We start from the raw sequence: 22,979 nt of genomic DNA on the forward strand, positions 1-22,979 counted from the left end.
TTTTTATATTGGTGATCTACACAACTGTATTCAAAACGATTGTCACAAGTAAAATTATTTTTAAAACACATATACCTTGGAAATTAAAACATTCTATTTTTTATATTTATTATCCCAATAATAACAATGAAACAAGAAGGAAAAGCATTTATGGTTCATATTTATGTACTTTAATCAGTTCCTGTTTCACTTAATTTTTTAAAAATTTTATGGCTACATACTGGATATACATATTTATGAAATACATGAGATATTTTGATACAGGCATACAATACTAATAATCACATCAGGGTAAATGGGGTATCCATCACTTCAAGCATTTATCATTTCTTATATTACAAAGGTTCTAATTTTATACTTTTGGTTACTTTAAATGTAAAATAAATTATTGTTGACTATAGTCACCTTGTTCTGCTATTAAATACTAGCTCTCACTCATTCCATATATTTTTGTACCCATGTACAATCCCCACTCCCACCACCTCCACTTTCCTTCCCAGCTCCTGATAACCCATCATCCTATTCTCTATCTCCATGAATTCATGAGTTCAATTGTTTTAATTTTTCTTTCTTTTCTTTTCTTTCTTTCTCTCTCTCTCTTTTTTATTTTTTGATGGAGTCTTGCTTTGTTGCCAGGCTGGAGTGCAGTGGTGCAGTCTCGACTCACAGCAACCTCTGCCTCTGGGGTTCAAGTGATTCTCCTGTCTCAGCCTCCCAAGTAGCTGAGATTACAGGCATGCACCACCACACTCAACTAATTTTTGTATTTTTTTAGTAGAGATGGGGTTTCACCATGTTGATCAGGGTGGTCTCCATCTCTTGACCTCATGATCCTCCCGCCTTGGCCTCCCAAAGTGCTGGAATTACAGGCACAAGCCACAATGCCTGGCCAATCATTTTAATTTTTAGCCCTAGGAAATGCATGAGAACATGTGAAGTTTATCTTTCTGTGCCTGAATTATTTCACTTAACATAGTGTCCTCAGGTTTTATCTACATTGTTAAAAATAACAGGATCTCATTCTTTTTCATGACTGAATAATACTCCATTGTGTATATGTACCACATTCCCTTCATTCATTTCTCTGTGTTTGAACACTTAAGTTGCTTCCAAACCTTGGCTATTGTGAATAGTGCTGAAATAAATGTGGGAGTTTAGATGTATCTTCAATATACTGATTTCCTTTCTTTTTCACAATATTTTTTAATAATCATGCTGTTAGATTGCTGGATCACATGGTAGTTCTATTTTTAGTTTTGTGTGGAAGCTCCATACTGTTCTCCATAGTGACTGCATTAATTTACATTCCCACCAACAGTGTCCAAGTGTTCCCTTTTCTCTACTTCCTCACCAGCATGTGTTATTACTTGTCTTTTGGATAAGATACATCTTAACTGGGGCGATATAATATCTCATTGTAGTTTTGATTGGCATTTCTCGATGATCAGTGATGTTGGAAATCTTTTCACATGCTCATTTACCATTTGTTATGTTTCTTTTGAGAAATGTCTATTCAGATCCTTTGCCCATTTTTAAATTGGATTATGAGATTTTTTTCCTGTAGAGTTGTTTGAGTTGCTTACATATTCTAGTTAAAAATCCTTTGTTAGATGGGTAGATGTCAATATTTTACCACAATCTTTGGGCTGTCTCTAAACTTTATTGATTGTTTCCTTTGCTGTGCAACTTTTTAACTTGATGTGATCCCATTTGCCCATTTTTGCTTTGGCATGGGCTTGCAGGTCATTGCTTAAGAAATCTTTGCCAAGACCAATGTCCTGGAGAGTTTCCCCCAAATTTTATTTTAGTAGGTTTATAGTTTGAGGTCTTAGTTTTAAGTCTTTAGCTCATTTTAATTTGATTTTGTGTATGGCGAGAGACAGGAGTCTAGTTTCATTCTGCATATGGCTATCTAGTTTTTCCAGCACTGCTTACTGAAGAAACTATCTTTTCTCCAGTGTATGTTCTTGGCACCTTTGGTGAAAATAAGTTCACTGTAGAAGCATGGGTTTATTTCTGGATTCTCTATTCTCTTTCATTGGTCTATGTGTCTGTTTGCATGCCAGTACCGTGTGTTTTGGTTCCTACAGCTCTGTAGCATAATTTGAAGTCAAGTAATGTGATTCTTTCTGTTTTGTACTTTTTGCCTAAGATGGCTTTGGCTATTCTGGGCCTTTTGTGGTTCCATGTAAATTTTAGAATTATTTTTTGTATTTCTGTGAAGAATGCCATTGGTGGTATTAATCAGTTCTTTAGATACATCTTTCCTTAATACCATGTCACCAAAGTTCTTCTGAAAAATGATTGTTTTCATTGCTTTTCTATAAAATTGTCTGCAATCCTTCTCAAAGTTGCATTTCATAGTTAATAAATGTGAAAGTTGACACTCAAATGTTTCTTCTCTGTAAGCCACTGTATTTTTAACTGAGAGAGAGAGTTGAGATAAGCTTCTTTTATTTTCTTTTCTGTTTTTTTTTTTTTTTTTTTTTTTTTTTTTTTTTTTTTTTTTTTTTTTTTTTTTTTTTTTTTTTTTTTTTTTTTTTTCTTTTTTACACAGTCTTGCTCTGTCACCCAGACTGAGGTACAGTGGCACTATCTAGCGTATCTGAGACTACAGGCGTGCAGCACCATGCCTGGCTAATTTTTGTATTTTTTGGTAGAGATGGGGTTTTGCAATATTGCCCAGGCTGGCCTGGAACTCCTGGCCTCAAGTGATTCTCCAGCCTTGACCGCTCAAAGTGCTGGTATTAGCATGAGCTACTGTGCCTGGCTGAGAAGCTTATTTTCAATTCTATTTTTTTAATATTAAAATGTCTAAATATTCGAGACCAAATATATTCACGATTATTTTCCGTTGAGTGTTTTTCTTTGACAAATACTTTAAAATGTAACACTTGTCAAGTCAGTTTTCTCTAATTATGATTATTTGAACATTTTGCCAAATATAGGTGCTGCAAAATCATAGGCTTCTCAATATCATTTTACTCCAGCAAAGAATATAATTTTATCCAATTAAAAATAAGAGATTCATTAAGAAATGCTTAGGCTAATTCTTCTTAGTTTCATTATATAGACTAAAGGGACCAGTATCAATCTGGTATTCTGCAGAATCTAACACTGGCCCACTGTATTGATGACATGATAGTTGGACCTGACAAATAAGTGGCAATTATTTGGCTGTCTTGATAAAACACATGCACTTCGGAGAAAGGAAGACAAACATACAAAGTTTTAGGAGCCTTCTACCTTTTAAGCTTTCAGATGTCCAGACATCTTGAGCACACCGGGACATCCCATTCATAGCAAAGTGTGAGTTGTACCTTGCAACTTTTACTGCCAAGAGGTAAAACAGTGCTTGATAGGCCGTTTTGGGTTTTGGAGGCAGCATATAATTGCACTAGGAAACATTTCTCTGCACATTTATTGAGTGATACAGAAAGTTTCAAGTTTTGGGAGGGGCCTAGAGCAAGACAGGGGTATGCAGTAGGTAAGGCTGAAGTACAAGCCACCCTCACACTTGGGCTTTATATGCTGGAAGATTCATGATACTATGGCATCAATGATATAAATGGATGCCATGTGGGATATCTGGCAAGTACTTGAAAAGAATCACAGTGGACACTTCTAAGGTTCTGTAGCAAGGCATACTATCTGAATCATATTATGCAAACCATAGCTCTTGGTATGCTTCTGTGCTATAGAAAAAGAGTGTTTGTCAGGGATTTTTAATGTGATCACGTGGCATAACTACCCACCATGAATTGAGTAGTGACAGACTCGTCAAATCAAAAGTTCAGGTATGTACAGTAACAATTCATGGTAAGACGAGAATGGTATATATGGGATCAATCTCAGGCTGATCCAGGAGGCGCTTACAAATCAGTGGCCCCTGACTCTATGTCAACTGTCACTGTTCCACTGATGCTTCTCTGTCAGCTCAGTTTTAGTTTCGTGACAGGGTTTCTATAACCTGCTGATAAAGAGGAGAAACCCAAGCTTGGTTTGTAGATAGGTTAATCCATATGTTAGTAGAAAACTAAAATGTCCCATTCAGTGGGGCTTTTAAAAATCACTGGTTAACGAAATTCTTTCAGTTGTCAGAGCTGTGGGCAGTGTACCTGGTCATCTGTTTTTTGTTTGTTTTGTGGACAGACTTGTAGCCAAAGTCACCTTCTGTGCCCATGTAGGCCTGCTATCACCACTATGGTGCAGTGTCCAACAAATAGTTTTTATTTAAGGAATACACTGTATCACCAACTGGTGCCTCTGCTGTACCCTTTGTCCAGAATTGTGTATTTGAGTCCAGGAGTTGATGTAGAAATGAACCCCTTCACCATTATTCCCAATGACATAGTTGGATAATTTGTGCTTTCCTTCCTCACAACTTTAAGCTCAGTGGGTCTAGGAATTCTAGCTTGCATAACAGGGAAGATTCCACCAGGGGTCCTGAGATGAGGCTCACCAAACACACAGCCACAACTACTACCTGGTCACTTTGGATTTCCTGTGCCAGTGGACTGGCAGACATAGAAATGAGTTGCCATCCTGGTAGGAATAATTGACCCACATAATCATGAAGAATTAGAATAGCTACTACAGAGTGAGAATAGGGAGACATATCTTTGGCATTCAATTCACTAAGTTGCTTGTTGCTACTTCCACACCCAGTTATAACTGTAACACTGCCTGATAAGTGCTAGATGGGGGTGCCAGAACAGAGTACCGAAGTGTACACCTTACTTCATAAAGTAAGTTATTGTTATCTAAACACAGCCTTTCTCCTAAAGAAAGTTACAAGAGGAGAGTGAGTGGGACAATATACCACTGCTGCTACTTCATGCAGTCCTAAGACTGTATCTGATCCACCCAGTATTTCTTCTAGGCCAGCATAAATACTAGCAAAGGTGAGAGAAATACAGGAGACAAAATTGGAGAAAATAATCACTGATTTCACCTTTGGGACCAAAACCAGCAATTGCGTTATAGTTTCTCACAATAACTCTCTTGTTACACATTTCCCCAGGCATGAAGTTTACAGAATCATGAGAAAAAAATGTGTCTGGATGGAGTGAACATAACAAATGAAACTTGGAGTGTAAAAGTAGAGTGTGGTGGATGCTTTTTTCTCCACTAAAAGCATCCTCTCTTTAGATTAGTGCAAACTCTCCACTCCTTCTCTGAACCTTGCCAGCTGCTATTGCCACCAGCTGGGGGACTGAGAATTCTCCCCGGCTAATAGAAGCCACTTGACCGCAAATCAAACTCTGCATCCCCTCATTCTCAGGGGATGGCCCACCACCAGTGGATGCAGGGGTACAGAAGACTGATCTGCTTGTCTCAAGGTGAGACAATTTGTGGCTAGTGGTCTCCCTGCAAATCAGGTAAAATTAGGTTTTATAAGAGATGACATCCTTGCTCAGCTCTTCCCCCTTCTTTTCAGTTCCGTGTTTGCCCTTATAGGTTTTTCCTGAAAGCATTTCTTAAACAAATCATTTGCAATGGAATCTCTATCTCACATTCAGCTTCTATGAAACACTACCTATGACAGTGACCATTCATACTAAATAAAATTAAAAGATAGCCTTGACTCAAATGCATTCTCTATTCCAGTTCCCACTGGAACAAGACTGAATTGCAATATAAAAGGATTGGTCATGTATAATGACAACCATATTATTTTAGAATTTATCTTGGAAAAATTAGGTTACGGATTCTAGATTTTTCTACAAATTCCTCTGTGATAAAAGGAGTTATTTACAAGCCAGTGAAACTGACATTCCTTATTTATTTTACATAACTGAAATTATGTTTTAACTGCTATCTTCCCTTATGATGATAGCCAAACTTCCTCCCACTGTTGTCTCTTTCTGAGTTTCCTGTCATATTTTCTTTATTACCTATCAGTACCTAAAATTATCTTATTTGCATATATGTTTGTAATTATTTTATATAATACATATAAATATACTTACAGTTTATAGTAATTCTATCTCAACTAGGATGTAAGTTCTCTGAAGGTGAGGCTTCTATCTTCTTTATTGCTACAATCTAATACCTAAGAAATGCTGAATAAATATTTGTAGAATGGCTGACATAGGACAGGCATAGTAAACATTTAGCAATCAGCATAGACTAATTTTGATATATGTTTGAAAACCAATGTAACATTAACTGTATAGACATTCAGCATCTAAAACTCCTACAACAAACCATACACAGTCCCCAATGCTGTTTTTCATGGCAGTCCCAAAAACTAGTGAGTGAGTACACCATCACTTTAGAATTTAAACATTATTTTTCTTATACTATCACGTAACTACTTTATTTTTAAAGAACTTCATTTCTGAACTGCATTTTAGGTACCAAGCAATAGGAAGGCAGTTCCCGACCTATACTTATTGAATTTCCCCACACATAATCCAGTAGAGCAAATCTCAGAATAGGTGTTCACTTTATTTGCTCAAATGAAGATTTCTTTATGCTTAGCAAAGGTAGAAGAGTAAATTAATTCATTATTCAGTGCCACTGTTGAAAGTCAGAGTCTTATTTGTGAGATCTCTCTTGGTTCTATATGTTCAATTTGGCCACTTATCTTCTTTATCGCTGTGCACATGTCTTTGGCATTCTAATTTCTGCTTGCAAAACTGGTGAAATAAAATGTTCACAGGAATAAGCAGAATTAATGTAAGACTTGAAAAGAGTTTCGTCTTTAACACACAGAGAGAACACGGATAAGCATGCTTTTTGAGGGTAGAGGATGACACTAGTTAATATCTAATTATACTTTTCCAGAAACAAAGTTGGGATGCTAAGCTGTTGCAATACATGCTCTTCCAAATATTTTTATTACTAACAACTTAATTTACATTATTTCAGTTTTCCCTATCAGTGTGTTCATCAATTTAGGCAGATTGTCTTTCTTTGCAAATGCACTCCTATATTATGCTATTTTCAGGATTTCCAGGTGCTCATTTATGTTTTCACCTCTTTTTCTGGCATATTTTCCCTTTTGTCTGTTAATCACAACTTTATTAATGGATGTTTGTATTTTCTATCTTATATTCTGGAAATGTTTGGTTAGACCTTTCCTACTCTGACTTTTCTTACATTGTTTGAAAATCAGCAAACATAATGTCTAACTTTTATTGATCACCTTCTACATTCCAGGCACTTGATTGACGTAGATTATTTCTAATCTTCAAAGCAGCCTGGCAAGCAGATATTATTATCCCTTCATGATAGCTGAAAAAGCTGAGATGCAAGGTGTTTTATTTAGGCCCTGCTGAAGGTCACACAGCAAGGTAGTTTCAGATTTAGAATCCAAATCTGGCATTGTCTTTGCAGTTAAATTATGTGTGTGTGTGTACGCACACATGTGCATGGGAAGTTTTTGACAATGATTATGAAGGGTAAAGGATCTTTCCAAGAAAAAGCTAAGAATTTAATTGCACTTTCGTACCTTGTTCTATTTCTATTGTTTAAAATTTTAAGTCAGAAAATTAGAAAGCAATTATTTCCCTTTTCATTCTTCAATCTGATTGTTCCCTATATAACTGAAACTGCAACAGACATTTACTGGTTTAAGAATCTAACATTATAGATATATTTAAACTTTGAAAAAGGAATTCAGTTAAAATTGCTTTAGGCAGTTTATGGTTACAGTGCCAGTCTAGTGAAAATGCATGTAACTCAGCTGTCAAACAGGTACAGGTGATGCATGTGGTTTTTTTATGTGGAGTCTATGAGGCAAATTTACTTTTAAGTAGACATAAACAAAGCAGGCAGAAGATTTCCTAAAGCAATGAACAAGACTTAGAAAGGGCAGTAAAATCTGATGAAATTATGTTCCTTACAAGGGCAGAAGCACCCCTGGCTATTTCCCTCCAAATAAGTAAAAATGGCAAATTTGCAATCATGCTAAAAAGAACATGGATTGAAAGAATATTATACCATTGACCTTACTATAATTCCATATTTTATGAAATACATTAAAATACCTTTTGTTCTTATTATATCTAGCTATTCAAAGTCTACATTGCCTTTTTTGCTACTAAAAAATTGCTTTGCTCACTATTGCCCACATCTTTCACTGGCAAGGACACCATGAAATTATCAGTTCAAGACTGATTTTTCCCATCCAGGTCATGTGCCTACTCTAGATAACTAGAACATTTCTAGATCTTAATAGCTGAAACTCTAAAAATGCCTAGCGCTCATGATAGAAGGATTAGTTTCCCAACTACAAACATTTCAGAGGTTATTGGTTTGCTTTTCACTTCCCTTTTGCTATTCCCCTGTTTAAAGAATAATACTAAAAAAGGCATCTTTTAAAACATATTTTTTCATCTAGGTGTGGTGGGTCAACCCTGTAATTCTAGTACTTCGGGAGGCAGAGCGGGCAGATCATGAGGCCAAGAGATCGAGACCATCCTGGCCAATATGGTGAAACCCCATCTCTACTAAAAATACAAAAATTGGCTCGGCGTGGTGGCACATGCCTGTAGTCCCAGCTACAAGGGATGCTGAGGCAGGATAACTGTTTGAATCCGGAAGATGGAGATTGCAGTGAGTTGGGATGGCACCACTGCACTCCTGCCCAAGTGACAGTGTGAGACTTTGTATCAAAAACAAACAAACAAACAAAACAAAACAAAAAATTCATTTTTTTTCTTTCCAATTGGGCTGTGTTTCTAAATTTCTTCTGCTTATTAAGTCTTGCCCTCTGTATGTCTGTAAAATGTCTTTTCCAAATTCGTGTTGTTCAGGGTGATGACTTTCAAGTTTTGCCTTTTAGTATCATTTAAGCCTAATACAATCCATATACACTGACGAGGAAGTTTAATAGATTAAGGGTGTTTATTCTCAGTGCTTCAATCAACAAATCTTTATGGAAGAACTGAGAGACATCTTTATGAAGACTTGAACTTTCCTTGTTCTCCATGTAAAATCCATGCAGCCCCTCAGTTCCTTGGGAAAGTGTTTCTCCTGGGAGTACACCAATCCATAATAAGTGCACTCACCAGAGAACTTCTTTAGCACTTAATAGGCTGATTTCTGAAACTTTTCTATAAAGTACCTGAATTACAAAGGTTTATAATACCAACCTCTGGAGGCAGGACAGAATGGAAAAGGGCACGTGGTTCTGTGTCTGTCTGCGGTGACAGCTTCAAGAGTGCCGCTTTTGACACAAGTGTCTCTTATTTATCCTAGGTTTCCATCCTTCACCATATTATACTCATGTTGAAGTAAGCTAATACTACTGGTATTTTCCCATGAAGTTGTCTCAGAGCGAAACTGACCCCAAGAGAAGGTGGCATGTTTACTCTATAGCTCTACCTTTAAATCGATGACTGTATACTTCTAAATGTGGTCCATTATGTTATTATTTGTGTTTTAATGAATATGCTGGGAGAGAGCTAATTCAATAAAATGAATTATATTTTTAAAATCTTATAAATCAGTTGTTCTAATATAGTACCGTTCACTCATATACGACATTGAATTTATCAAGTGTTTCTGTAAGGCACAAACAAAAATTCAGTTTCCTTTTTCATTATTATATTTGGATTAAATCGTCAAATATATTTTTATGTTGATTTTAATTTAGAAAATATTGTCACTTTATTTTAAGGGAGCTATCTGCTAGTAATTTTTTATAACTGAACTTCAAATAAGTGGTTTGAGTGAGGAATTTGATACTTGACAAGAACATGTTTGCAACTGATTAACAGGGAAAAAATCCAAGATTTATGTCATCATTTTTGGACATCAGAATGTCTGACAGTCTCATATAATCAAAATGTTACTTCAGTGTAAATTAAAGATTCAAAATCATGAGAAATTATTGCCATCTTTGGTAGAGGAGGTATTTCTGAAAGGTATACAACATACTATTGCTAAGTTAGGAAGAGAAAGATAACATGGCAAAATACAAATTTAAATTTCTATTAAGAAAATGTTTAAGATGATAATGAAATCTGTCCTCTCTCATCTGTGATGCAATAAAACTATATTGACTTAATTTCATTGAAAAGATCAAAAGATGAATGAATTTAAAGTGAAAAGTGCAGTTACAGAACTCCTACTTCGCTGGAAATGGGGGTAATTAGTCACAGATCACTCTTTTGTTATTCTCAGTCTCACTCAGTCTTTCTTCCAAGGTATTACTTTTCACAGCCATGAAGATCTTCTGGGCTTCCCTCTCTCATAGGGAGATTATTGTCCTGTCTTCAGCACCTTCCGATTCTTACCTGTCCTGAAAAAAGGCTTCTGGTGTAATCTTCATTGACCAACATTTTTTAAAGTCACTTCACTCTCAACCTCAAAGCCTATATTTTGTTTTTCCTAATTGCCTGTCAAATTCAAATTACACTGGCAGTGTTGAAAGCTCCCCCCTCTGACTTGTACCTGTTTCTACAGGCTACTTACCATTACCTCTCTACTAACTATCTGAGAAACAGGTGTGCCTCTTTTATTGTTCTTTGTATACACAGTCCTCTGCTTTTAGTTATTCTTTAATGATATTTTGAAGACAGTGGCTATTGTACTATGCTAGGTTCCAGGGTGTAAATATGAATCAACAAAGTCTTATTTTTTAAAGTTTGCAGAAACCAATATATGACAGGCACAGGTGTCTGCAATACTGTGTGATAAGTGCAGTAATATGATTATAAATAAGTTATAGGGTGGTAAAAAGAGAAATAAGTATGAAGACAAATTTGTAACATTATTTTGTTCACATAAGCAGTTATAGTGGCTTATAAGTTTCATGAAGGCAAGAGCTTTCTTTTGATTATGTAAGTACTTCAACATCATAGGTTGAATAAATTCACACTGAACATATCATCAGATCTAAAGAAAGGAGTTATTCCTGAAATTTTATTGTACTTAGAGAGTTGATGGCAATAGTTGATTTGCTTTTTTAATTGTAAAGCTACCATCTTGTGGTTGAAATCACCCTGGAGGAGAAGTAAGAAAACCTAGGGCTGTAGTCCTGACTTGTTTCTAATAAGCCAAGTGACTTAAAACAAGGCATTTCACTTCACTGAGTGTCATCCATTTTCTCTCTACAATGAGCTATATGTCTCAAATTTCTTATTCTGCTCTTATAATCTTTAATTCTCCGTGTCAGCATTCCTTCATTCTTTCAACAGACACATACCAAAAGAACCTTCAGGGTGTATGCCACTAAAACTTAAGATTTGTTTATATCACGATATTCAAATTTCATTTCTTTTCTGAGGCTGGATATCTTCACAGCTACCATCAGAAAAGGGATTAACCACCCAAGGTTAGTGCTCTGTGATTTACTTTCCCACTTCTTTAACCCTAGAGACATTGGCGTGGAGAGAGAAATTTTAGCTCTTTGAGCATTCTCCTGGTCACACAGACAAGCAGGAATCCACATCATGCGTGGCATGTTTGTTGATAGTGAGACTCTGGATGGCTGATTGAAGACTAGAACTGAGCTAACTTGACAGTTTGAGAGCTTAAAAGCATCGATTAGTTCAAGCGTAAGAATCTGACCTTCTAACTTCCTCCATATCGTGGTTTTGGTTTCTATAATTGAATTATTTAAAAAAAAAAAGAGAGAGAAAGTAACCCTATTCTTTCACACTGTGTAGTGATTGTTCTACCAAACTAATAAGGGACATGAATTAATAGACACCTGTGAGTATAATTTTAAGAGTCTTACACATCAAGGACTAAACTGACAAGGATACAGTCTGGGGATTGCATTTCATGTGTATCCTCAGTACACATTCCCATGTTAATCAGCATCGAAAGAATCAATTTCCAGTGAGAGATGAGCACAAATGCATTTTGGGCTGTACTTATCAGGCTACTCATTGACAGATATTCATATTGCAGTTTTTAATTAGGTGACAAAGCAGCTTCACATATATGGTAGTTGGTGCTAATGAAAAGTTACATGAGGAACCAAAGGAAATTAAGTAGATGTGAACATTATCATTTCTCACTTTTTCTTTTGTTTGTGGTAACAAGAACATGTGAATTGAAAATCTAAAGAAAAATAATAGTTGAATTAGTTTTAAACATGAAATATACTAAATAAGAAATCACACTGGTAAATACAAAAAGATCCTTTAATATTTTATTTTGACACTTTGTAACAATAACAGAAATACACCATATTTATCTATTCTAACTCTCTAGCATTGTGATGAATAGGCCATAAATTATCTACCAATTAATGCTGGTTTTACTTATTTTGCTTTACATAACTCTAAGTTCATATTATATAGAGAAAAGGGTGACAATGCTTACTGTTTTTACATGTGCTATTACAGATATGAATATGAAAAGAAGAGATAATCACCAACTCAGTATTATGTACTTTATTGTTACTTCACAACTTGAAGATTTTTGGACTTCATGTGTTTGGCAAAGTTAAGCAGATTTGCTGCAATAAGTCAACTGTTCTCAAAATCTCATGTATCTGAATAATTCTCTCTTTAACTTAACTACTCTTTGTTTTCTATTCCTTGTTTTTCTTCTTAAATATATTTGAGAATATATGATATATGATATTTGGGTATATATGGTATTTAGTTAACGAAAATGTTTGCAACTTTAAAGTCTTAGTGAAAAGAAACTATATAAATAATGTAACTCACATGATAGCAAAGGGATTTTTTCACAGGAAAACGTTTACTCATGTATCATTTAAGTACTTTTACAGAAAACTATATTTTGATAATGTATATGAAAATTCCTAAACTTATTTAAACAACAATGATAAAAATTTGTAAACTCTACATTATCTTTTCTGTTATTCTCTCTTTTATGAAGGACTTCCTAAGAACTTACCCTTATGATATTATTCAAAATTAACATTGTCAGTACTTGCAAATTATATATATATATATTATATACATATATAATATACATATATATATCTTCTAAGAATGGCATAATTTCTTAAAGAATAATCGTATATTTTAATTTTGAATTTTTACCTATACTCCTAATAAAACAGCACAGTATTCTATGTTTAACAAACATTAAATCAATACTTAGAATCATCATGTTGACCAAATCATATTGGAGCTGGCATATCTTTGATATTCATTTTTTAAGAAAAGTGTCACAGATCTCCAAACATATTAATACATACAATTCTTTACGTTAAAAATTTCAAACAATATCAAGAAACTCAGTTCATAATTTAATAAAATATTTTTCCTTTTTCTACAGATAGAGGAAGGGTAGAGCTGGAGGTCACTGAAGGATTCTTTCTATGTCAGCTACCTAAAATCTTTGTTAATTTGTCTGGTTTTTATTATTACTGTACCATAAATATTATAGCTATATTTTACATAAACATTCGTGGGAAAAGAATAGATTTATCATCAATGATTTATCAATTTTATAAAAAGTGTTTCAGATCTTTTGAATAACCACCATTTATGGGACATAATGCTTTGTCTTTATACAAGTCTGTTTTGTGTGTTCATATATGCTCACAATACTTATGCTTGTATCTATTTATCTGACTTTCTAATTTACATATCAAATTGTAGATGGTCAACTAACTTATTGGAATGGTACGTAGAATGTGTAGTTCAATGTAAACACAACTAGTAAAAAAACTGCTTAATAAATCGTCAGAATATAATATGACACATTATAGCAGTCAGTTTTAAAATACATGTTTGAAACATAGGATAGTAAATAATGAGGAATCTCCCCATTGGCTTTGAGAAAAAATGTATTTTGTTCTTTGCATACCCTAGAACATCTAGCCTTACCTTACACATAACAGATGCACAATGAACATGTGTTGGGTGCATTTCTGACAGTGTAGACACAGGGTGGGATGCAATATGATTTATGGCATAAAGAGAAACAAATAGTTTGACGAGAAGGAAAGAGGATGACAAAAAGTCTATTCTACAGTGATTTCTCATTAACGGTGATGCTACTTTCTCAACTGACTGCTTGGCAGGGGACTATCTGATCTGCTCTCTGCAGCCAGCCTATTGATTTTGTGTGTGGATGTAATCTGATGCATAAAGAGGCAAGAAAATGGGAGGCAACATTTTCCTAGATAACTGCCAAGAAGCAGATAGTTTACATTTGATGCATCCAGGCTAAGTGGCCCCACATGAAGTTGAATTATTAGTAAAAGCAATCCTAACACTGACAATTCTCTTTTCCAGTAGGTTTAATGTTAGTGAAAGATTTGTTAGATTTAAAGAAAAGCAAAGATATGCTAGAGAGAGATTAACTCTATATGGATACAAGGTAAAAATTCTTCTCCCTTTCTTATATACACAATGTTGTATACATATACATATCAAAGTCTAATTATAAGTCTTAGGATATAGTGGCTCTAGGTTTTATCTAGATACCCAGTGTCTAACCATTTTACTGCTAGTAGGTGCTCATACTGCATGCAAGGTAATATGATTAGCTTGGGGAAGAGACCAACAATAAAAGAACATCTTCAAAGCAAAATTTTTAAACCAACCAAGCAACCAACCAAACAAAAACTCAGAGAAGCAAGCAAAAAAAAAAAAAAAAAAAAAAAAAAAAAAAAGCAATAAAAAAAAAAAAAAAGCAAACAATTTAAAAAATAAACAAAAATTGTTGAGGAAGAGAAGAAAATTATTGTATAAAAGAGGATTTTGTGTTAAATTCCAGTTTCAAAATGTCCAGCATTTTGCCTAACACAAGTTCTACACTCACAAATTGCTAGCTTTCTTTCCTTCCACCCCAGGAGAGAATGTTAAATGTTACCTGCCATAGAGGGTCTTTCTGTTCAGGAAAGAGCTCGAAGTACTTGTGGGCCAGTTGCACTGGAGGCAGAGTTTGCAATTTCAGGTTGGTCCAGCTCTGCACAAAGTTGGCCAAGTTCACAAAGGTATATAACCCTAGGCGGTCATTTCCATAGTTTGACAAATGGGTCATGAAAATGCTGATCTGAAAGATAAATAAAAATGATGACAAAAATATATGCTTAAGCTCAAAAGTACCAGTACAATCTCCACTCAGCACCTTGCCTCACTTTGGAATTTCACAAGAAGTGCAATGATCTTTTTAAATGGCAAGCTACACATTTAATTTTAATCTCAAAATAACACTTAAACTTACTTTTAAAATTAAAATTAAAATTAAGAGTGTCATTTCCTCACTGTTCTTCAGAAGGATAGTGTTACTTTGCGTATCAGTTTTGCTTACTATGCAACCAATACCGTCAAATTCCAATCTATTAACTTTCAGACTAGCGAAGAATGAAAATTAAGCCAGTTCTAAAATTAAACAAATTTTCCAGAGCTTTTCTGTGCGTACAGATTGAAATAGAATCAAACTCAAGAAAATGTTCTTCTTTGTGGTCTAATTAAAAGAATTTTATTGCAGTAGAGACTGTAAATGTTTGCGCAGAAACTGATTGCATTTAGCCAGAAACTTTTCCACTCATTAAACCTTTTACAACTTTTCATACCTCAATATTAACTCTAAAAATGTCATGGCATTTCAGAGTAGTTCCTTTGTGTATCACAGACAAAGAAAAAGTGAAATTAGATGAATTGGTGTTGAGAGAGCAACCAAAAATTCAAATGTGTTAACAATCGTAAACTAATATATAGTTTGTCAGGCACAGCAACAGGGATTTAAAAAAATACTACATAAAAGAAAAATGGCAAAATTCTGATTTAAATTGCAGAGATTGTTTATGCAAGTTATAAAAAGAGAGTTCATCACGTTGTGACAAACATAATTTTGTACTTGTTCCTCAATGTCATAATATAAGGCTAATATGATGCCATAAATGATAGTATTAGAACAAATATAACATCTGAAGTTGAACAGAAAAATAATATAGGAGAAAATTCAAGTGTCTCATGCATGGCTAATAGTTTGTATGAAAACTCACTGACACTTTTTTAAGGGTTTACGTTTCTTGGTGTGGTTAGATATTAGCCATGCAGTAAAGACTATATGCAAGCCTTCTGTTCTCGTAATCTGTCACACTATAACTGTAAATGCCTAAAGAGGAGGCCTTTTGTCTTGAAAAATAATGGAAGCATTATCTTGCACCAGAACTTAAAAAATACATGCTGGCAAAAAACTGTAAGTTAAAACCCCACGACAGGTTAAAAACCTCTAAATGTTAGTTGATAAAATGGTCTTATTTAAGATTCATATGGAATCATTTAAACAAACATAGGCATATATGTCACTCTCCAATGTTACACTGGCCAATCTGATAGGTAGCAGTTTATTGTTTGAATACCCTTTTTATTGAGGAAAAGGTATTCTCTATTATTTGTCATACTAGAATACTGAACAAAAATTATCTGAAGAAACCTATTAAAATGATCAAAGTCACACCTCATCATAGTTGAAGGTAGAGAAGAGAATGTGGCTTCGATGTTCCTAATTTACATAACATAATATCTAAAATTCATATAGTACTTGTTTACTATATACTAAGCAGGATTTGAAGCCCTTTACATATATGAAATAATTAAATCTTCTCAATACTGTTACAAACGAGCTACTGTTATTGTCCCCTTTTACAGATGAAAAAAAAAATAAAATGAAGCAGAAAGCAATTAAGTAACTTGTTCAAGTTCTACATCTATTCAGTGGCAGAGTAGGAATTTAAACCCAGGCACCCAGATTTCCAATTCTGACATATAACAGAAATCTTCACCAAAACATTTTTTTATATTGAGTTTGACATCCATCATTTTTTTTTTTCCTTTCTCACTTTTCAACAACAACAAAAAAGCAAGACAAGGAATGTATTTTTGTAGAAGGCAGTAGAAAACTATGTAAGTATTATCTTGGCAATTTAAAGTTTTTATTTTTCTTTTTAAATTGAAATAAAGAAAGAAAAAATATTTTGCAAACCTTAAGTGAAAATTTTTAAGACAATGAATTATAGTATCTGAGAAGAATATTACTAATAGACTGCAAATTTATCTTTGAAGACAGTATCGCTCCTGTCATATTTCTGGTCCATTTTTTATCCTTGGAGTATATTCAAATTTATTGGAAACATGAAAAAAGAGAGTAGATATTTTAACAATATTATTTATTTAATTTATCCAGGTAGAAATTTAAGTTAAATTTAAGTTGGATCTCTTAATTGCTTTAAATTTAATTAAAACCCTAAATATTAATTGACAATGATTTTAACTGAGATTCATATGGAATCGCAAGTAAAATTTAGATCATTTAAAATTGTAAATATTTTCCTATGAATCTTAAGTGCAATTATTATATCAACTAATATTTAGGGATTTAACTTAAATTTCTACCTAGATGAATTATATCAATACAACACTGTCTACTGTTAAATTGGCCAATCTCTCACTTTTAAATTCTTTTATCTCAAATAGAAAGTTCCCTCTTGGGAGGACTTACAGAGTGTCTGTAACATAACATGGTATCTGTAGTTGATGACCACATAACTGCAATTGTCATGAGAGTTTCTTTATAATCACCACAAAATAATATGCATTTGATCTCCAATAAGTATGCATTTATCTCATGTCACTACTGTAATTAAGAAATAAGACAGTGTAAGAAGCATGCTTCAGGATAATTATAGTTTCCCAGGACTAAAAATATTATTAAAAAACCCAGCAGCATGTTAAATGCCCTGAGAAAGATAATAATGTCCCAGAAATTTACCACCTGCCCTCTAGTGTTGTTATTTTAAGAAGGAATTATAAGGCACCTGTGAGGGTCTAAAGTCTGACAAAATTATAAATAAGAATACCACTTTGAGAGTATTGTAAAGAGTAGTTTTATATCACAAGCAGATATATATTATCATTTTATTAGGGTATTAACATAGGCTTTTAAAAGATTTTGCAACAGACTAGGTCTAAGTCATTTTTCCAGAGCTTTCTTAGGAGCATAAGCCTTGTTTGAAGAAAAAAAGTGTAAAACTGAATGCTGGGCAAACGGAAAATCTGTCTTTGGAAGAAAGCAGAGCCTGGAGATATGCGGTCTAAGCTGAGGCACACTGCTGCATTTAAATTTTCCTTTACTGAGAATAAAAACAAGCACCTGTCCATGTTGGTTGCAATCACTGTTGTATGGGGCAGCATGTGCACATGCCTTACTGGTTAGAAACAAATTAGTGCTGGTATATGGTCAATTGGTTGCACTTTAAGAAAAACAATTCTGCAAGCACAGCTTAACTGTGCATATCTGGCTTGCTAAAATCACCTATTTTGCAGACAGAGCATAATAGTTTTAGTAATTCCGGACAAATGGCTTCTTTAAACAAACAAACAAAAAAAACCTGTTTCAGAGAGTGTAGGTGTGTAAAATGAATTAAAAATGGATGTTGTTGAGGCATAAATAAGAGAATTCAAATGATATGTGGTATGAGTAGCAAATAACTTTTCACAGGCTTACGTTGCTACTGTTTTTTACTGTTTATCTTGTTCTTTTATATATTTATTTTGATTATTACTTTCTTATTGCATACTAAAAATAATCTTTCTCAATACCATACTCCCCAGAGTATCATCTGGGGGAAAGTATGACTGTGCTACATGGATAAAAATGGTTTATATATACAACTCACTGAACTTTGAAAAATTGCAGCTCAGAGATATGCATTGATTCAAACAAACAGAGCTTTATTTTTCTTATGAAAAGGACAGGAAAGGACATTGTTCAATGGATGAATTGAAGAATAAGATGTTCAGCAAGCCATAATTTCAATAGGCCAACTGCAGCAGACCTTCCAGAGGGATACCAAGGTCTGGGTGCCATTGCTTTGGTCATCAAGCACTCTGGGCTGCCTTTATGTTGTTGTTGGCACATCCACCTATGTTTCTCCCTCAGCTCTCAAGGCTCTCAACTTCATTATAATCAAATATAAAACAAGTCTAAATTTTCTTATATGTTGTAAAAATATACAAGCAAGCTTGTGGTCGTGTTCATAGTCTATTCATTAGAAACATAAACAGTTTTTCATTAACCTGATTGTCAGATACAATATATATACTCAAAATTTGGGAATACTTTATCTATGGAATAAATCTATTTAATCATATATCTAAAGTTCAAGGAAAAAGGAAGCTTTAAGTATAATAATGTATAAATCTTGATAATTAGGGAATTGAGTAAATATGATTGAACTTTATGGATAATCCTTATCGGTGAGTAAAAATGCTATCATAGTGACAAATGAAATGATAGTAAATAAATTTAGGCAACTGGTTATCCCTCTTAGTATTTAATTGCAAATTATACAATTAATCATTTTTTATAGTATTTTGTTTTTGTCTTTCTTATGAAGCTGCTAATATACAAAATATAAGAAAAGAAGAAAACAGGGAAGAGCAAAATAGAAATAAAAGACCTTATATTATTCACAAAATGAAGCATTAACACTCTCCAGGCTGAGTTAGAATATTTTGCTGCCAAGATCAGAATAGTTTCCTTGCTTTTCCTACTTGTATGACAAATAAAATGTTATTGTAAACTGTATGGTTATGAATATCAATAGCCAGAATATATTATATAGTATTTTAAAATTGGAATGAAAAATTACTTTTAGGGCATACATTTTTAGTTAAAGTACACATTGAATATTTGGGTATTTAGTCCTATACCTTACGGTGCCTTTAAAAGTCATATCATATACAGGATAGTCGGATACTTGGTTCCCAGGAAAAAATGCAGTCACAAACAGAATGAAGCAATGGCTTTGTAGAGCAAGAAGAGAGGCACCCTGTTTTAAGACAGCTTGCTTTGTGCTCAGTATTTTTCAAGACAGGCATTAAATATTAGCAGTCAGTTTCCATTTTTGCCTCTGTGGCTCTCTGACAGCCTGCCCCTTTTCAGCATAGTTCATTGTGTTTAAAAATATGTCCATTAGCTTGTTAAATTATTGATTATGCTTTTAGTTCTAGTTCTCATAAAATGCGAAGATAGATGGAATATAGGGAAATACATCCCTGATGGTTCATCTGACGGGCTTTGGCATTGTACTCATATTTTTCTTATAAAAGGTAATTTTGTGATTTTATTTTATTCTAAAAATAGACTAGAACCACACAGGGGATATTAAGAGTCAGACTAGGCTTAATGTTACTAATATGAGTGCCAATAACAATTATTGATTTAAACACACATAAAGGTTGGTAATAATTGTAGGCAACTCAGTCTTGGGCAACCGTTCAGGCCTAGGCAACTAATAACTTGATAAATGCTGACATCTATGTTCTTAGATATCAAAAGTAAGGAAAGTTTGTCCAAATCTAATATAACTATGCTATTCTTTTATTCGATCTAAAATCGTTCTCCGCTTGGAGTCTACCATTTAGTTACATCATTTTGTTTTTAATAAATGAAACATTCCAATGAATGTTTCATGATTGATCTTTTCTTGACATACTATGTGGTTGAATGTTAATGTTAATTTACTTATATAACTTTACAAAGTTGCACTTTTGTTGTGTTACTAGGAACTAATTAACTACCTTATTTATGAGAAAAGGGAGTGAGGATCAAGTATTTCACATGACCTGTCTGAGGTTATGCAGGGAATTCTAGCAAATCCAGCATTCAAAATTCATCAAACTTCCATCTATTTTCTCCTACATCTTCTTCTATTACTTTATTTACCTGGAAAATTTTATTCATAACAATCCTATATTGTAACTCATGATATTTCTTCATAAATTTTTCCTAGAATGGATTAAATCTAAAATTTCACTAATGTTTTTACTTTTTTTGAAAATGAAAAAAATTTAACATTTCAATATGTTTATCTATGCACACACATACATTTCAGCTGATTACTAACTCTAGACACTTGAAGATAATAAGTACTGAGGAGAGAAATGATTGTTTCATTTGGAAAGTTTTAATTCTCTTGCAACACTAAAAACAGATGCCAAGGTTTTCCACAGTGGAACACATTATACATTTCCACTAAGAAAGGTGTTCTATAAATAAAAGGTAACTCTGATATTCCAGTTTCAAAGAAACACATTTTATTACTTCAGGTAGACATTTCAAGATTTATTCGTCTAAGAACAACACTTGGAAGTAGAAACACCGGGTGCAGTGGCATGGCCTGTAATCCCAGCACTTTGGTCAGCAGAGGCAGGTGGACCAGCTGAGATCAAGAGTTTAACTAGTCTGGCCAACACAGTGAAACTCCGTGTCCACTGCAAATACAAAAAGTAGCTGGGCATGGTGGCAGGTGCCTGTAGTCCCACCTTCTTGAGGCAGAAGAATCTCTTGAACCTGGGAGGTGGAGGTTGCAGTGAGCCAAGATTATGCCACTGCACTCCAAACTGGGCCACAAAGTTAGACTCTGTCTTAATAAATAAATAAATGAAAAAGAGAATGAGAAAGTGTAGAGGAAAAAAATATATAAAGAAGGGAAAAAAATGGAAGAAAGAAAGGAAGAAGAGAAAACAAAGAAAAAGCAAAGAAAGAGAAAAAAGAAAGGAAAGGAAAAAGGAAGGAAGAAAAAGAAGCAAAGAAAAGCTCCAGAATCAAACACATCTCACCATCTGTAGGTCAGATGAGCAGTAAAAAGGTTAGGCTACTAAGAATTGTTTAGTTCATGTCTTTAAATCTCCACTTACAATAAACTTCAGTTATTGATCTTTCCACTCAGGCTACTTCCTTAAGCACAGGAGCTCTTTTGCTCCATGTGACTTTCTGTGTGGTTTCATGTAAGATGTGCCTCACCACAAGCATTTATAATTAATCACTACTCCTAGCTGATGTTTTAACAGCCAATACCCCTGGCTGTTAAAAGGAAGTCTTTTCTAGGTTGTGTGAAAAACTAAGTGTTTGATTATTAATCTGGAGCAAGCTTAATGAAGAAAATAATAGTAATTAAAAAGTTAAAATTAAAAAAGGACATTGATTAAAATATCCCAGACATTTGTATTTCATAAGTCTGAAAATATTTTTAAAAATTTGGATTCCTATGATAATTCATATTGTTTTGATTTGCATGCAATGGAACAATACAAACATGAAATTTGGAATTAGAATGTCTAAGCTTTAGAACTGGCTCTTCATTATGTGTCAATTAACTTATCTGAATCTCTGTGACTAAATGAAAACAGTAACTTAGTTACAGGTTCTTTTGATGCCTAAATGAGTTGAGGTATATCAAAACATTTTATAAAATGAAAAACACTGTATGAAGGTTATCACTATGGATATTCAGTAAAAATAATTATAGAATAATTAATATATCAAATATAATTTAACTTATTTTATTTATATCTCATAGATATTATCTTTTGTAAGCAAAGTCAGTGTTTCTTTGTCACTCTGCTATCATCTGTATACAACAAGGCTTATGATAATATAATTTCTAGTTAAACCAGAAAATTTTGGACACATGTATACCAGAGTAAAAATGACTAACTTTGGTAACTAATACATGAAACTCTCTTGTGGTCTTTGTTATTTTTTAAGTTTTATTTTATTTTTAGTTGATAAATAATCATTATATGTATTTATGAAGTACAATGTGAAGTTTTGATACATCATTGTGGAATGATCAAATCAGGCTAATTAGCATATTCATCACCTCAGATATTTACCTTTCTTTGTGATGAGAACATTTAAAATCCTCTTTTAGCTATTTTGAAATATACAATACATTATTATTCACTATAGTCCCCAGGCTGTGCAATAGGACAGTAAAACTTAATCCTAATAAATTCAAGTTTTATCCATCAGAATCACCTGATAGCTGCAGTTAAAAATCAATATAGGAAGAGACTGTTAAATGGAATCCTTTGTTTCATTTTAAAAATTTCAATGAATAGATTTGAGAAGCAGACACCACTCAAGGGTAGTATGACGAGGTGATGTCTTGCTTTGCCTGTCTTCTATACACCTAAATCAGAGAGTACCCCCATCCCACTTCCCCACTCCCTTGCCTTTCAGGCCACTCACCACCTGACATATTACATATTTCTTTGGCTATTTATTGGCTA

The 22,979-nt window shown here is 33.7% G+C and overlaps 1 protein-coding gene across 1 annotated transcript in view; it reads right to left on the bottom strand.

The window, feature by feature from the left end:
* The window catches only part of NDST4 (N-deacetylase and N-sulfotransferase 4), a 262,071-nt gene that overhangs the window by 25,159 nt on the left and 213,933 nt on the right, over positions 1 to 22,979 (bottom strand). The window contains exon 6 of the mRNA XM_017510605.2: positions 14,764 to 14,946. Within this exon, the coding sequence (XP_017366094.1) occupies positions 14,764 to 14,946 (183 nt within the window). The remainder of the gene's footprint in view (positions 1 to 14,763; positions 14,947 to 22,979) is intronic.

Source organism: Cebus imitator, unplaced genomic scaffold, assembly GCF_001604975.1.
Source record: "Cebus imitator isolate Cc_AM_T3 unplaced genomic scaffold, Cebus_imitator-1.0 Scaffold17, whole genome shotgun sequence".
NCBI classification, from domain to species: domain Eukaryota; kingdom Metazoa; phylum Chordata; class Mammalia; order Primates; family Cebidae; genus Cebus; species Cebus imitator.